The sequence below is a fragment of the Bidens hawaiensis genome, unplaced genomic scaffold (genome assembly GCF_021521415.1).
Source record: "Bidens hawaiensis isolate Kalapana, Puna unplaced genomic scaffold, B.hawaiensis_p1.1 tig00037208_1, whole genome shotgun sequence".
NCBI lineage: Eukaryota > Viridiplantae > Streptophyta > Magnoliopsida > Asterales > Asteraceae > Bidens > Bidens hawaiensis.
Window position 1 is genome coordinate 108769 of NW_027496485.1, and position 17381 is coordinate 126149.

The 17381-nt window shown below is 32.8% G+C and overlaps 3 protein-coding genes across 3 annotated transcripts; all 3 read right to left on the reverse strand.

The window, feature by feature from the left end:
- Window positions 1-3966: 3966 nt before the first annotated feature.
- On the reverse strand, window positions 3967-6677 carry LOC143589072 (uncharacterized). The gene is made up of 9 exons (XM_077069928.1): window positions 6558-6677; window positions 6381-6458; window positions 5814-5918; window positions 5463-5570; window positions 5283-5354; window positions 4989-5039; window positions 4814-4876; window positions 4109-4233; window positions 3967-4030 (listed from the first exon to the last, which is right to left on the reverse strand). The coding sequence occupies exons 1-9, from the start codon at window positions 6675-6677 to the stop codon at window positions 3997-3999; spliced, it is 756 nt and encodes a 251-aa protein (XP_076926043.1). The 3' UTR covers window positions 3967-3996.
- A 1695-nt stretch (window positions 6678-8372) lies between these two features.
- LOC143589077 (uncharacterized) lies at window positions 8373-10750 on the reverse strand. Its single transcript, XM_077069932.1, has 2 exons — window positions 10674-10750; window positions 8373-8891 (listed from the first exon to the last, which is right to left on the reverse strand). Exon 2 carries the CDS (start codon window positions 8855-8857, stop codon window positions 8624-8626), a length of 234 nt encoding a protein of 77 aa, XP_076926047.1. The 5' UTR covers window positions 8858-8891; window positions 10674-10750; the 3' UTR covers window positions 8373-8623.
- A 1618-nt stretch (window positions 10751-12368) lies between these two features.
- LOC143589073 (protein AGENET DOMAIN (AGD)-CONTAINING P1-like) lies at window positions 12369-12797 on the reverse strand. The gene has a single exon (XM_077069929.1). It carries the CDS (start codon window positions 12795-12797, stop codon window positions 12369-12371), a length of 429 nt encoding a protein of 142 aa, XP_076926044.1.
- Window positions 12798-17381: the final 4584 nt, after the last annotated feature.

A 17381-nucleotide genomic window follows, 5' to 3' on the forward strand; every position in this document is an offset into this window, starting at 1 on the left:
GCAATTTTCTCTATATCATCCGACATTAGTTGTTGAAATTGCATTTGGGCTAATTCAATGAACGAGTTTGGAGTGCTTTCCATATTACCAGATATCTTGTGTGGGATTTTAATTTGTGAAGAAATGAAATTGTATGGTGTGTGAAAGAAATTAAAATCTTGTAGTATATTTATAGCGTTTTGGAAAAATTATTTTTATTATTTATTAATATAACTTTACCGTTAGATGTAGCTTGAAATTAATATTTTGTACTTTATTAGTGTTAGTGTTGGTTGTTGAAATTCAAAACAAATTTACCATCTATATAGTTTGGAGATCTTCAAAGTTGTCATAAATTGAAAAAGCAAGATAGTAATTAATTTTGTGAATGTTGGAATAATATATGAACAATATAAAAAGAAAAAAAATTACCTTGCAACTTATGTGGCCCACCATGTCAGCCAAATATCCCTCATGTCCTTACATGCATTCCCCTCAAATGCATGACTCCAATGGGTGGTTGAAGAAATGCCATATCCATGTTAGCCCAAATGCCAGCTAAATGCTTGCATTGGGTTTAGTCTTATCTGTGTGGGATTAGGTTATTATGTTAATTTATTCTCTCTATATTTACATTTAAGGGAAAACCCTTTATTAGCCAGTAATGGTAATATACCTCATCAACAATTACCAAGCTAATATATAATAAGTTATAACTTATTATTTTAATCTATTATAATATATATGATAACGATGGCCATATAAATAAATATATATATTAATATTTATTCTTCCATTCTCCTACTTGGCCGAGCACTTATTTATTATGAGCATTAGATAAGCCTGATCGGGAGTTAACACTCATTTTAGCTTTAAACTCAAACAGGAAAAGAGAAATACAGTCATTGAATTGAATATCAGCTCAAGACCCCCATTCATCGTACCAGTGGCCCAGTTCAATGGGGACCCGGGGTGGCCCCGGTCACTACCGTTTTTTCCGTTAGTAGGGTAAATGTCCCGAAAATTTTATAGGTATTAAGCGCGGTCACCCCCGATGTATTTTTCCAAACTGCTACCGGTCACCACTGATTTTTTTTTTAATATAATACCCAATCGTTTGAAGTTTTTTTTATAAAACCTCACAGTTTTTATAAACAAAAGTTACAAAAATAGTAAAAAAAAACTTTGTTTGTATTAAACTCAAAATTGAGGTGGCTATTTGTAAATTGTAAAAATAAAAACATGTTAACAAAACATAAAAAAATAATAATAACCAAATACAACTTACAGAAAACCCATCTTCTATTCTCATCTGCTCGACTGCTCATCGCCACAAGTTGTTGCCACCATTTAGGCTTGTAAATGAACCAATGTTTACTGAAATGTTTGGCAGCAAGCTTGTTTACGTTCGTTTATTTAATAAATAAATGAACATGAACAAACTTTTCGGTTCATTTAGTTAACGGACGAATATGACCACATGTCTCGTTCGTTAATTTATATTCATGAGCGTATGTTTATGCAGTTCATTTATGTTCATTCATTTGCTTTTATTTATATTCGTTAGTTTACATGTATTTAAGTTTGTTCGTTATAAATATCCAGTCAATCTTTTTGGATCCACTACACTTTAGTATGCTTCTATTAAATTTTTAGGCCCGGCGGATTATTGTTCTTGTTTAATTTTATTTGTTTTCACTCGGTTATGTTTGTTCATCTATGTTCAGTTATGTTATTTTGTTTGTGTTCATGAACAGTTAGTTATACTATCAACAAGCATGAACAAGCTCGTTTTCTTAACGAACGAACTAGAATAAGAAAACCTTATTCGTTCACCGTTTCTTCGGTTAAAGTTAAATTAGCAAACACGAATATGTCCGGTCATGTTCGATCGATTCGTTTACAAGCATTTCGCCATTGCCAATCAGTTTGTTCCCGAACCAAGTATTGAGAATAATCTAGGGTTGTTTTTTTATCTTTAATTTGATTAAGGTCGCCAATTACATACTTTTGACCTCCATCGTTAATGGATTTTGAACTATTTAACAGGTATAGGTTTATTTGGGACGCAGTAGGTACTTCTCTTGATTAAACTTACGATTTGCAAGTTGTCTCGCGCCTTTGTTGTTGAGGGGTTTCAACTAGATTTCAGAGCTCTGTTGTTTATGCATAAGCTTCAAAAATGAAAATGTGTTAGTGTTTTTTAACTATGATTGGGGAAGAATTGCAACACTCAGAGTTTTGATCGCAATGATGGTCAAGGCTTGGATCCTTGAGGTCTTAAGTTTGAAACCAGACTCAAAAGTTTTTCCACAATGGTGGGTATCTTCCTTGACGGTGTTCCTAGGTGAGTCATGTCTGAGACGTGAAGATCAGTATTGACGGTTTACATCACGTCTCATGATGACTAGCTCAACTAATAGGGGTGGGGTAGTTTCAAAAATCGGTTAGAAAAAAAGTGTTTTGTATTTAAGTGTAGTTTTACTATATTTGCAGGTGGTTAGAAGACTTGAAATGAAGTAAAACCTTCTAGTTTCATAGAAATTTAATTGGATTGTTGGGGCAAACTTACCCTAGGCTGCCATATTGATAAATTAGAATTTTAAAACATAATACTCGTTTCAAGACACCGAGTATTTGTGCCTCATAATGGAAGACCTACCCAGTGGTGACATGATGACTTTATTGAGGAGAGAAGACACGCTAAAAGAAGATGTTGCTAGGTTTTATATAGCTCAAAGTGTTTTGGTGGGCTAGAAATACACTTCACATGTTTTTAGTGGTTCACATGGCATCATTAAGTGGCACAAGTCTTGGATGAGAATCTACAACGCACTAGAACGCCATTGATAAAGAGATTGCATTACCCTCACATATATTGCACATAACATAACTTAATATTAAAAAACAAGCAAAGTTAGTCATAAAGGATAAATGAAACAAAACAAAAATATAAGGCTTACTAAAGTGATTTTTAACATTAATGTTACGTTCGATTCACGAAATTCATGTTTAAAAAATATTTAAACTCAACGCGCCCGAAGGATATAAGTGGAAAGTTGAGTCAATATGAAGAAACTTAAGATCTGAAAGGTTACGGGAACCTCCGTGTCCATCAAAGACTCCGAAGAAATTAGATGCGACTGTTTTGAGACTTGATGGCAACTTATCGAGCAAGGAAAGATTATTGATTAGCATCTTTTTGGGGAGTTGGAAATAAGTCGGAACACCAAGGACTACGTATTCCATCGGTTCCCATTTACCAATGATGGCCGGAAAGCCCACGAGGGTTTGTAGACGGTCTCGAAATGGATTTCACTTTCTTTTAGTCAAGCGTTTTGTAATTTATTGCAAAGGGTTAGTTTGTTTTTTTTTCTTAAATATATAAAAAGGATCTTAAATTTATTTAGCCTGCTTTTGAATTTCTATTTCTTTTCTAAAAAACTGGTTCGTATGGATCGGCTTCCGATTGGCTTCCCATACATTCTCTCTCCATTCATTAAACCGGTTTCCGGTGTAACTTATTTTACCATTGTTAACTTATGAGCGTGGTACGGTTTTGGGCTAGAACTAAACCGAAAACCAAAGTTTGTCATTTTTAAAGGACTGGTCAATAACTTCGCCATTTTTAAAACACAAATTGCAATTTTGTCTTCAATAATCCCACAAATGGACATTTCTAAATAATAATACCAAGGGTTGAAGAATTAGTATTACCATGGTAGATGCAGTCTAAAGGATTGTTTGACCGGAACATATATTTCTTATTCTACAAAACAACTGCAATCAACAATCAATATAAAGTTTCATGAGCCATTAAATTCTTAAAATGTTGTGAAATGATGTTTTGTTTTGCCGTATGCTTCTCTTCAAGCTGAGCTCTCAGATGTGTTAGATGTATTATCAAATAAACTTTATTAAGACTCACAGAGATGGATACCAAGCTGTTTAGTAGCAGCAAAACTGCATTTTGGTGTGACTAATGCAGTGACAATTTTGTTAAGTGCACATACACCATCAGGGTCGCCTAAAAACAGCTCGTATCCAGCGCCTAAAATATAAGAAATAGTGATTTGGATAGCATTAATCCATTTAAAACTAGAAGAAACTTTTAAGATTAAAAGAATACCTCTGCATGGTAATATCTCGAGCTCTGTTTATTATTTCTCTGTTGTATGTATTCACGTCCACTACAACAAATCCAGCTCTTTCGAATAACTCTGACAACAAATCTTCAGAGAAGTAGAACGAACACTGTAGATATACATATTTGATAAAAACAATAAGGTTACATGGTGGTTCATAAAATACAATAAGATTATGTTAACTATGAGTGTTTGTGGTTTGGTTAACCTCAAACTCAACCTCATATGTGGTTTGACTAAAAAGTTAAACCTCAGCCTAAGACTATTATCATTTAGCATATAACCTCTCTGTGTTCAAATAAAAAAAATGTACTGATGATTTAATGAAAGAATTATCAATATAAGCGTAAATAAGTGTAATACAAAAAAAATGACGATATATTTGAAAGCGATTAAAAAAGAAGGGAATTTAGTGAAAGTTTTTGATTTCAACGCAACATAAATGAGCTAGGTTGAAGGTATTCTATCTAACCATCTTATAGAATATAGATAGTTTTGTTAAATCAAAAAACTCTTATAAAACTCAAGCCGTAAATGAAGGTTTATTTCCATGATATAAAATTATTTAATACTTCATTTTATTTTATTTTTTGTATGAGTTGGGTCACCCACCGTATGGTGGTTTTTTAACAACTCTGGCAATGAGATAAAATAAATACAATAAAGAGCAACAACCAAATTCTTCTTACTGTGCCATCTCCACGAAAATAGAAGTTCTCACTGATAACTTGATTTTTGTTCATCAGCATTACCTGCAAGATGGTCATGAAACTTTGGTAAAAAGTTCATCCCTTATTGTTGATGGCAATTTAGTAATTTGAACGGTATGTAAACTAAGAAAATATTATAAGGTCAGAAGCTCACTTGAGCATAATCTCCAATAGCATAATCCCGAAAAAGAACATAACCATCGGGCTGCAAATATACATGGCATATGTGTATTATATTCACAAACCATGTTGATCATTTTAAAAAAATTAATACAAACAATTTTGAAAATTCAAAGGTTCAAACCGCCAAACCGGTCCGTTTTAGCTGACCCAAACAACCTAGCCGTTTTGGTTTCCGTTTTCTAAACAGGCCATACTCCTTTGGTTGGGGTGGTTCGGCACGTTTTGACAGTTTATGAACACTGAAAAAAGTGTTTGTGAGAGTGACCTTTAATACATGCTGAAGGTTTTGTATCACAGTTGACATCTTCTCGGGAGAAACCGCAGATAATGTAAAAACCTGCTTACAAAATAATAAGAGTTCATCAAGATTTTCTAGCATTGTTAAGAGCCCATAATAAAAATAGATTACGAGAACCATGATCTTGTAAAGTTCACCCATTCTTACCAATGTGACAATGTCGACAGATGCAGGCATAATATGATCACAAAGATTTTCCTCAGCAATATTGCAAGCAAAAACATTAATTTGATCCTTGAGAAAATTTGGATGTGACTGCATTTGTATAAGATCCAAAGTTAGTATATACTACCACTTTTTTTTGTTTTTATTCAAAGATTAATACTATTACCAAAGTAATGTCTTTTTGTAATCATAACTAACACATTACTTGTTTATACACTTTCTTTAAAAAATAAGACAAAAGGTGTTTTGAAGGACAGCCCAAACCCAACTGTTTCGATCCATACAATAAAATAATGAACCGCCTAGCCACCACCACAGATAGAACAAAAATACCTTAACATGTGTGATTGCATGATGTGAGAAATCACAAGCATGAATATAATGTTGAGGATACTTCTTGGCGAGAGGAAAGATTGTGTTGCCGGCTCCACAACCTACCTGCACACCATGATCAACTTTTAGTTATGATCAAGCAGAAAACTTTGTTTCCAGAAAGACGTACTCGAACACATTTTCAACTTTCTACAACTAAAAACACACGGAGAATACTTTCTATAACTATGAGCCTTGCAACAGATCCTTCCTGCAGTGCAAACGAGTCGAGTGGAGCCTGAGCTCAGCTAATTCCGAGCTCTTCTTCTAAATTCAAGTTTGGCTCGTGAGACATGTTCTCAAGCTCTAGCTCGGCCCGTTTATTATTTATTAAACAATTCATGTACATTTTTAATTATTTTAATATACTTTGAGAAAAAGCTTAATGAGCCTGAGGTCAGCTCGAGCTCATGTGTAGGACCTTAAACGAGCTAAATGATGTTCCCATACAAGGCTTGATAAGGCTCCGCTGGTTTCAACGAGCATTTGCACCCCTATAATCCTAGTAGAATGAAATTAGAATGTGACCACTAAGATGATCTTTCGATTATCGTGAGAAAAGTATTGCCCCCAATCCTTTTCCAGGTAATGTCGATCCTTGAAAAACTGCAATCAAAAATACTAATTTAATTACTGAAAGAGGTAGGTAATAATAATATAATAACAGCAACCACAAATTTATGGATAGAAAGAAAGAAGCGATACCTTGTTTTGATGGCGTTGGTAGAAGTTATCCCAGTGCTTTCTGCTGGACGACTCCTCCACCTCAAACCCTAAACGCACGGCGGAAGGCACTGAAATGGCGGCAAAACTGACCACCGCCATGGAAATCGCCTCTGTGTTGAGTAAAGATGTGCGGCAACGGCTAAGGGAAAGTTTTATTAGCACCCCCTATACTATACTTTGATGTATTGACTCTTTTGTTAAAGACTTCTTAATTACATAAACTGCACGCTATGGGCGTGGTCCAGGGCAGCATTGGAAAGGAAGACTGTCGAGGGGCGGTATTGAAGGGGGTGTTCGGGGGGGCCTCGTATTCAACGGTCATATTGGAAGACTCGTGTGGAAAAATTTATCAAGGAGAGTAAAATGATGAGCCAGAGCCGATCTCAACACTAAACGATAATAAGAAACTTGCTAATTTATTAAGAACATGAAGAAGGAAAAAGATTCACGGTCTTTGATCGGATTTTGTTGAACATCTTTGGATTTGGAGGAACAAGCAAAATAGTGGCAACAACTAAAATAGTTGTAACTTTTTTTAATTTTTATTTTATATGTTTTTAAATTTAATTTAGTTTTTTTATTTTGTTTGTTTTTTTATTATTATTTAATTTTATTTATTGTGTTGGTTTGTTTGTTTGATGAAAAAAAATAATAAAAAGGTTTAAAGCCCCTCGAGGCGTTAAACCATAGAGGGGCACTAGTTTAGGGCTTTAAAGCCCTCAGTGCCACGTGGCAATGATGTGGCATTATGGAGAGGCTTCAAAACCCCCCACCATAGTGAACAGCTTAATGAAGCGGTATACTTAACCAAACATGTATAATATGTAAATTTGTAACCCTATATAGCTTTCAGGAGCTAGAAGTAAAATGTGCTGTTGCCTCTCGTCTAGGATTCACTGTTTTTATTTGTAATCCATGTAGCTTAAAGTTCTTTAGGAATGTGAGCATCAAGCCATAATTATTTTGTATCTTTGTGTCACATATTGAAGATTTTATGTTTCGGTATGTTGTTGCTCAGCGTACATTATTTTGTGCTTCACTACCAACATGATGCCAACAGTAGCGAGTCAAATGTCGCAACCATGAGTCAGATGTTAGAAAAGTGAAAAATACCAAGTTGTTCAACGGTTACCTTAAGGCCTGGTTTTGTTGTGATTGAGAACTTGAGAGAAGTGTCTGGTAAAATGCAGGTTCTATCTGGTTTTATAAGGTGTCATGGTCTACCTGCATATGCTTATGCAAGTCGTAATTTCTTATATTATTGTCAACAAAAACATAAAAACACTAGTGATGGTTAATCTTTATGAGTTGTAACTTGTAGACATGCACCAGCCACTTGATTAGATAAACAGATCGGTGATGCATGCCACAGTCTATTGAGTCCATTATTCAGGTCATAGCAAGGTAGCGGCCATCTGGCCAACCTGTAGAAAGCCATGAACTCTTTGGCAATGTGCCTAAAACCATCAGCCTTGGACATGCAACAGTAGTTTTTACTTTTTGTGTATTCAGGTATACATATGATCATTCATTTCAAGACCAATGGTACATTGAGAAACACAAAAACCACTATTACTTTATGTATCACAGTGTATACATGTTTATTGTTATGCATTACAAGACTAAGTTGACATCTAAAATGACTGTCTTTGACAGTTGAGCAACAAAAGCCAAAACTTCATGCTGCATGTCGATCATCACACAGCTTGTCTTAACGTCTAGAGTCTAGACAACAACATTCAATAACAAATAAAACATATTAAGATAAACAAACACTGAAAGAACCCCACAAATTCAGCAATCACATTGATCATAATTTAGTCAGAGCTAACAAAATGCAACACACACACACAAAATTAATAATAAACGAAAAAAGAAGCTAAAAGTACAAAAAAATAAAAAGATTACAATGGGGCAAAAGTAGAAGTATGTTACTACTTCATGAAGAAAAATATGACTTAATGAAAATTAAAAGGATGAATATGAAACTAATCGATAAACAAAAGGCAGTGTGGTCCATATGGTTGCATCAGGGTATACCTGAATTAACCAGAAACAAGCTTTACAACTATGCAAAGGGAGTTGAGAATCATAAGAAGAACTTGTAAGTACTGGGTTGCATAAATGAGACCGATTATTTGTCCTTTGAGTGAGTTCCTTTTAACCCCGGAATATTCTTGAAAGCTCCATCCTCTTGGTGCCAGAAAACGATCCTCGTTTAATATAGCTAACGCATTTGCGATAAGTAAACAACCCTCCAATAAAGTCCACAGACCCATCTCTTGAATACGCAGTTAATACGTTGACTTAAATCTGTGAAATTTTGTAACATAAACAAGTCATGTTAGTTGTTATTCAAAAAATATTATTGAGAAGCCGCGTGCCACGAATCACAAGTCTTTAATATAATATTGCTAAAACAATAAGAAAACTTTAGGAGTCTATAAGGCCTTAAGGGTGTGTTTAGTTGCAGAAAGTGTGTTTTGTAGAAATGTAAGCATAACTTCTGAAATTTTTATAATTTTCTAGAGAAAGAAAAGTGAAGAAATATTTTTACAGCTAAACACATCATAAGGGAATCCATAGCAAATTAGGTACACTAAATAAGCTTATTTGATGTTCTACTGCTAAAGTAAAAAATCTTTAAATTCTCGCACAGTGGCATTTCTATTGGAATGCTTTCTAAACCAACGTTACAATGAAAAGAGCCATTGGAAAAACTAAGGATAATATATGTAGAGGTCACCAGAGTATTCAGCTTTTCTCATTAATCGTCGCCCGTATATTGAACCTAGGGATAAGTATGTATATTATGCTCCAATTTTCACATATAATTTCACAAAAAGAAAAAAAAAATAAATGAATCTCAAAAATAAACATCCATTCATGAGGTAACTCAACAAGGCAACTAACATCATCATGTACTCATGTTCAAATCATAGTAATTAAAGGTGCAGCGCCTGGGCGCACATCCAGCGACCAGGTTGACTTAAGTCGCAATTATAGGAGAAAAATCGGCTAGTGTATATTTTTTTTATTTGCCTTAGATTTTATTTGATTAATTGCTTGAACTTACCTAAAATTCATGGGATTAACAAAATCAACTCTTAATCTCTCTCTTAATATGAACGACATTTGGTTATTCTTATCACATATCAAGAAGATGATTACAGAGCCTACCAGAAGAAAAGAGGTTAGTAATATATATTTATTTTTTTTATTTTTGTTTTTGATCTTGAGGTTAGTAATATTCTTTTTATGTTAATTTAGTTTGTTGTTCTGTTAATTTAGTCCACTGTGTTAATGGTTTTTTGTTTTGTTTTTTTAATTGAGGAACGGTACAATGGTTGTTATGATTGATGAAGATCTTTTGGCTTTCGCTTTTATATTTATTACTTTATGATTTTTTTGCTTTCGAGTATGAACAATTTGGTTATTTTGGATTTTCATATGATTTTGGAAACTGTGGTTGAGGATTATGCTTTTGAAATGTTTTGGTATTTGAATAAAGTGTTGTTTTCCATTACAAAGTTTGTTTGTGAATTTTTTTTATTTAATGGGGTGTTTGGGATTGCTTATTTTCACCAACTTATAACTTATTAACTTTTTGAAAAGTAATAAGGTGTTTGGGATTGCTTATATTGTGAGAGGAAAAGTTTCATAAGTTACACTTTTGTAACTTATTAACTTATTGATAAGTTATGAGGAGTTAAAAAATAAGGAATCTCAAACACCCCTTAACTCTAGCGCCTTGAGGAGGCCTGTGCGCCTTAAGTACGCCTATCACATTTAATAACTATGGTTCAAATGAGCAAAGATCAAATTAGATAACGGTGTTATGTTTACCAAATCTGTGATCAGACTGGAATACTATTGCCAATGAGTTAAATCACCTTACATTAAGCTTAACGAGATGTAAAATTGGAATCAGTCAAACAAGGATACAGAAACGCTTGAGGAATTTGCTTATGAATTGCATAGAGATGGCAAATTTAACATAAACGATACATAAATTGAGATTGAAATCTAGAAACCAACAGTTTGCAGCAAGAACGTAAATTTATGTGAAATTAACAGCGTTGGAATGAAATTAACCTGCGATTGGGATTACACGCCGACGAGAAGCGATGGATTGAGAGATCTAGGGTTTTCAGACGAAGCTACAGTTTCAGAAGAACGATGAAAAGGTAAGGAATAGAGAACACGTGACAAAGGCTATATGGATTAATAGATTTGATTTAAATTCCGAATTACAACACTTTGGCCTAACTAATGAAGAATGAGAGCGTCTTCGGATTTTACCATTAGTGGGTCTTTAGATGGATGAATTTTTTCCAGAACTGGAGATAAATTGAAGGCGCTTAAGGGCTTCATACGACTGGATTTGGCCAGCTGGCGGTGGCCTTTTACCATTGGACCACCTCGTACAGAGTACCTAGGCATTCTATGCTTGTTGGTCGTTCAAAAAAAAGATTAGATTTAAATTAAAACATTTGCAAAATATGTATCCGGCTCAAAAATTACCAACACAATGTGTACCGGTACCAACACTTATCGATCTCGAAAATTTGACATGTTTGATACCGGTGCTGACTTGTTCGGTTCGGTACCGGTACCGAAAACGCTCATACCTACATAAGATAATAAGAACTACACACTATTCTTGAAGATAAGAGCATTCTTAGCATGTGTCCTATAATTATGTGAGTGAGTTTTGGTAAATTATATTGTATGGTTTATGAGTAGTAGAAAGAAAAAATATTATGTGAGAAAGTTAAATTTTGGTTTCACTATTCATATCGTATAATTTTTAATATTATGAAGGTGGTTGTAAGTAGATGTGAGAAAAAATAATGATAAAGATATAAAATTATTATTTAATTATAACTAAAAAAGAAAACATAGTGAATTTTAGTGTAATTATATGAAATATAGATAGAGAATAGGCTGTGAATGCTATAAAACAGACAATATTTGTGGTACAAGAGGGTGCATGCTTCAAATGGTACCAAAGTCACTCTACTTCAGTCCTATTACGGTGGAGGACATACCTAATCAAGGACGATAAACACACCCAACACTAATTACACTATAAAACATAATATTTGGTTTCATGCAAAAATCTAGTTTAATGAAGTTAGCTTCTATTGTTTTGTTGGGATCAACTTTTTATGTGTTAACAGTTAATACACACCCAACACTAATTACATTATAAAACATAATCTAAGCAGTTAATGCGGAAAAATATCGGATATCGGTCCAGGACCGATATCTGAGATATCAATTATCGTAGTGAGATATCGTTGGAATATCGGTAATTTTAATATCATTTAAAATTCATATATACAGCAATTTAACACTAATAATTTAGTATGGTCTCCTACTATTAACAAGTTAATATTTTGCAACATTCAAAACACTAAAAATTATAGCAAGTAAGAATTGATTAAGACTTAAAAAAACACTAGCATTGAACACTAAAAGTTGATAATTAAGACTTAAACTCTGATATTGAGAATATCGGTGATATATCGGTCAAATATCATTCCAATATCGGTCAATATCGTTGATATCATCGGTACCGGTATTCTGACCGATATTTTGACTGATATTTCACCACAGGACTGATAACCGATATATCACTGATATATCGGCGGTATCGACTGCATAGAACATAATATTATTGAAACACTAAGTTGAAAACTTAGTGTTAAAACATTTACACAAACCATTCTAACCACAACAAAACATCAAAACACCATAAATTACCCAAACTTGCACAAACTTCAACTACTTCAAACATTTTTCAGTTACGAGTATACACCCAAACATCATTAGCAGCATCCCAGTCCTGATGAAGACGAATGTTAGAAACGGGTAGATGATATCCTGATTGGTGTTGTCAAAATGGACCAGATACTCGGTATCTCCAATTTTGCTTGCAATCCGACCAACCCACCAACCGTCGTTTGCAAAAACATTCACTTTCTCAGCAAGATCAAAGCCAGTCACAAGAACATCATCAGGTTTTAGCCTTATTTTATCGGCCTTTACAAACTCTCTTAAAAATCCAAACTTATCAACTTCAAGCAGTGTACGAAATTGAACGATATAGGTCTTCTTCCCAACCCGTAAGATTATGCTTCCATCATAAAACGAACCGAGGAAACCAGGACCCATATCAACCACTTCAATCCGATCACCTCTCTTAAATTTCATTCTTCAACTTGAGAGCAACCCAAAGATTTTTCTTGTTAATTTATGAGAATTGCAATGTACAGTCTAATGAAGAAGAGAGAAATAATCGAACCTATATGCATGTTTGATTGAAATTCGTCTTGTCAGAGGAATTTCAAACAAACATGATTTTCGACACTTTTGGAAAACTCACGAAGGAGATGAAAACATGATCAAACATCAAAGAGGAGATGAGTTTCGCGAAGACATTTTTGCTTCCAAAACTAACGGGACGGATGGATTTGGTTACAAAAATATCAAGTGGGATCAGACTTTTAACACGTGTCAGAAGATTAGTGGATAACGAAATCTATCGACAGGAATCCAAATGTAACACCTACGTGAGTTTTCAATTGATCGTTATTAAAAAATTTTCAAATTTTAGATAAAATCAATTTCTCTCTCCTAAAATTTTTAAGAATTTTCTTTATTTAATTTATAAACTTTTTTTTTAATCGCCATGAGGGTGGGGTGTGTTTGGGTTCGTTATCTAACGGTATACTCGGAGGTATAAGGTTGAATTATTTTTTAAGAAAAAATTAACAAAATCAAGAGCCCATAAAGAAAATAATATACAATAATTAATTCATTTTACCACTATAAAAACGACCATGTAGTCCACAAATAAACCAAAACCCAAACCCTAGCTTACATCTCTCTGTAGCCGCCATGGGTTCGTCTTCATCTTCTATAACTCAGTCTCTTTCTCTTATTGTTAATTAACATCTGTTTAATGTTTGTGCTGTTAAACTAATCGGGGAAGAGGGTAAGGTGTTTCTGTCGTTCATCGGATTCGTCTTACTTAAAATTATTGTAATTCCCCGTATAACAAATATAATAAACAGACGTATAATGCTTGTCCACCGACCAATATGTATGGTTTGCAAGTTTCGCTCTTCTGTTACATTTGTTTTTCATTTGTTGGTAACAAATAAATTGCTTAAAATCAACAATTGTTTTTTTCATTTACAGTGAAAGTATGACAATTTAACTTACTTTTAGTGCTAATATATTTAGTCTTGTAGTTAAGATAATTTTTATTCAATTTGAGATCAATTTTAAGTTTATGTTATGTGCTAATAACTGAGTGTTAATAACACCATAGAAGAACTGCTGAAAAGTTAAAACTTGTCTCTCATTGTTAATGACTATGCTACCAAATATACCTAACTACATTTGGAACAAAATACAACATTTAAACAAGATAAATTATCAATGATAATATAGAGTATAATAACCATTCAACAAGTCTTTAGGATTGCTTATTAAAGAGCTTATGCTTGAAAAATGAAAATGTTTATCTTGATACACAAAATGACGTTGAGAAAAGGCGTTGGCCATGTGTATCAAAAGCTTATCATTGTAATTCTAGAGAATTTATGTTTATAAAGCTCGATTTCTGCAATTTTCAAGTAAAATTTACCTCTGATTTGGACCATGGAGCTACTAAATGGTAAAATAGTTAACATATACAATTTTATTTTTCCAAATGGGTGTGTTAAAAATTTGTTGTTCTTATTTACATAAATGGTTGAGTTGGTGCTCCTGACTTGGCTTGGCACTTAGTAAGAAAAAGGTGATCCTATAAGAAAAATATGATGGGTCCATTAACAGGACATGAGAAAATAAAAATATTTGGCTAGTTGATAGTTGTTACTATGGTTGTTAGTTTGTTACACAAGTTCTCAAATTTGAGTAATGACATATAATAGATTAATATGAATAATGAATTGGGGTTGTTTTTGAATTAGGTAATAAGGTCTAAGATTAACTTTATTCACTGTCTAATCCAACTCATATTTCAAAAAAAAAAAAAAACTAATTTCTCTTATACCTATACAATCCAACATAATCCATCTTATTTATTGCCCAACCCAAACTAAATTTTATTACATAAATATGATTTATGTTTCTATACATTTTTCATATAGATAGTAAAAATGTTTACTTTTTTAAACAATATCATTATTAAAAAAACTAAACAATTAAATTTCATTTCGAACCTAATAACTTTACAGGCATTATCAAAAAAAGTCTTACGAACTCGTATTGAAAAAATATATCCGTCAAAGTACTTCGTTTTAAAAAAAAACCTATATCAAAATGTTCGTTGGAAAAAACTAAACAACATTGGGTTTTTTAAATTTTTAAAAAAATTAAATATTGTCAATTACTAAATAAAAACTAAATTATATATGAAATGGAATTGTCTAGAAAGAAAAAAGAAAAAGAAAAAAATGATATGAACCAATATTTGTTTGACATGTGGCATGGACTTGGGTTGTAACCTAGGTTGCCATGGCAACGAGGTTGTGATAGATCGCAATTTTTCTTTATTTTTTTCATTTTTATTAATTCCACATGACAACCCACCTATGACCAATAAAAATAAGAAGTAAAATGGGCTGCTCTAATGGGTTGAGCGTTAGATTTATTAAATTTGTTAGAATTACTGATTTAAAATTGTTTTTATTTTTCCCCCTTTGTAATAACTACAAATTTGTAAAACAAATAAAGTTATTAATTTCTTTTAGTGTCACTGGTCTTAAAAAAAAATCAAGGATACTATGTAAATTATTTGCTAAATGTTTATTGCTTTTATTGGTTGACTTCATCCTCGATAAGTATGATCATACGCTCTTCCTTGTAATTTGGTAAATTTACCTATTAGAAAGGAGTCTCATTTGGTTATGATTTATATACCTCAGTTGTCGCTAGTATTTACGGTTTCACATATAAGTTGTGGATTTTGCCTCATTATATATACAAAAAAACATGGAATTGATCACCAACATTCGTGTTGACAAAAATATATTTTATGTAATGCTACAGGTTTAATAATTGGTTGATTGAAAATGTTATTTTATTTGGGGCCGTTTAGGTTATTAGTTAAATGAAGTATTTTTTTCCTTTGTAATTTGTTTTATTATATGAACATGTTGTGTTGTTATGTGATGTTGAATGAAAAGAATGCGTTGTTTAAATATTGTTACTTTAATAGGGTCATTGTATTCATGTGCAATTCGTCGTGTCTCGACATGTTAGGCCGCTTTTGGTCGGGGTGTGATAATGACCCTTCTACCGGTCCGACACGAACAGACCTGGAACTCTGAGACATTAAAATAGAATTAAAAATGAGAACTAGCCGCTGGAATCGGGTCAAACGGATATATAAAACTCAAGATATGAAATATTTAATTTTAAGTGAGCTGGTACTGTTCAGAATCCAAACTTCGAATCTGGAGTCGGGTTCTGGTCAGTACACGGAAAATGTCTAGACAATCATAAAAGTCTTCTGGTTTGAAAGGTAATTTTGACCATAAGCAGTGGTAATCGATTAAACACAAGAATTGACTTTCATGACCCTAAACGGGTCAGGATCAAATTAACCTATAAAGCTCCCTCAATCACTGAAATTGATTGAGGGCTTTTGTTTAATAAACAAAAACACACAAAATCATAGAAGACAACTTACCCGAATGATGGTTAGAATGATGAGAAAAATTGAGTCAAATGCTTTTTAAGCATCATAGTCAAACCAAAGGTTGAAGAACTTAAAAGAAATCACTAATAGAACACTAATTCACGAAATTTTGGGATGGATGTTGACTGGCTGAGTTTGCAGTAGGGTTTAGGTTTTTTGGTTTTTTTTTTTTATAAATTGGTTTAAATAATATAGTCTAGAAATTCATTTATTGGTTGCAACAATCGTTAAAATGGAAATAAATTATTATAATACAAAATTAGATTGATTTCTTGTTCCCAAATCTTTGTAGTTCAATGGAATATGCTTTGGGATGATGCCAAGACATATTCTACTTGTTTTATTTAAGAGATTCACGAAATCGAGCTTCCCAAAAACTTTGATTTTGGCAATTATAATCCCTAGACTTCTAGAAATACGATTTTTAGCAAAATTAAGCAATTTTAAGGATTTCTAAGAATTGTTTGACAGGTTTGAATAACACGAGGATATAAAATGAATGAAACAAAATTAGATACTCATAAATGCAAGATTTAATTAATAAGAAAGATATGAATTACATTCCTGACTTGGATAAGCATAAACGAATACAAATACGAAAATTCTGAACGTTACAACGACGGTAGGATGACGACGACGATGATGCTGGGGATAGGCCGACCACACACGGACGAGACGACGACGTGAGTGGTGCTGTAGTTTAGATTGATTTTTACATTTTGTTTTTTGTACGTACTCGTTGTAATGGATTTAATATGTATATCTAAATATCGTTTTATTTATGTTGTTTCGTTGCAGTTTTAAAATCGAGCCAATTAAGTATAACCGATTGTTGAAAACGAAAAATATTAAAAATAGTATTTTAAAAGAAATATACTAATACAAAAGCAAAAGTAAACAATAAAAAAATAAAATAAAACAAAAGACAACAAAAAGACAAAAACAAAAAATTAAAATTAAAAAAAAACAAGAAAAAGAAAAAGAACGACTTTTAAGGCCTATCTCGGAAGATAGCTTGTCTCTAAATTTTCTTGGGTGTCTATAGCAAGACTCTAATATTAAGAAGAAAAGGAATAAAGAAT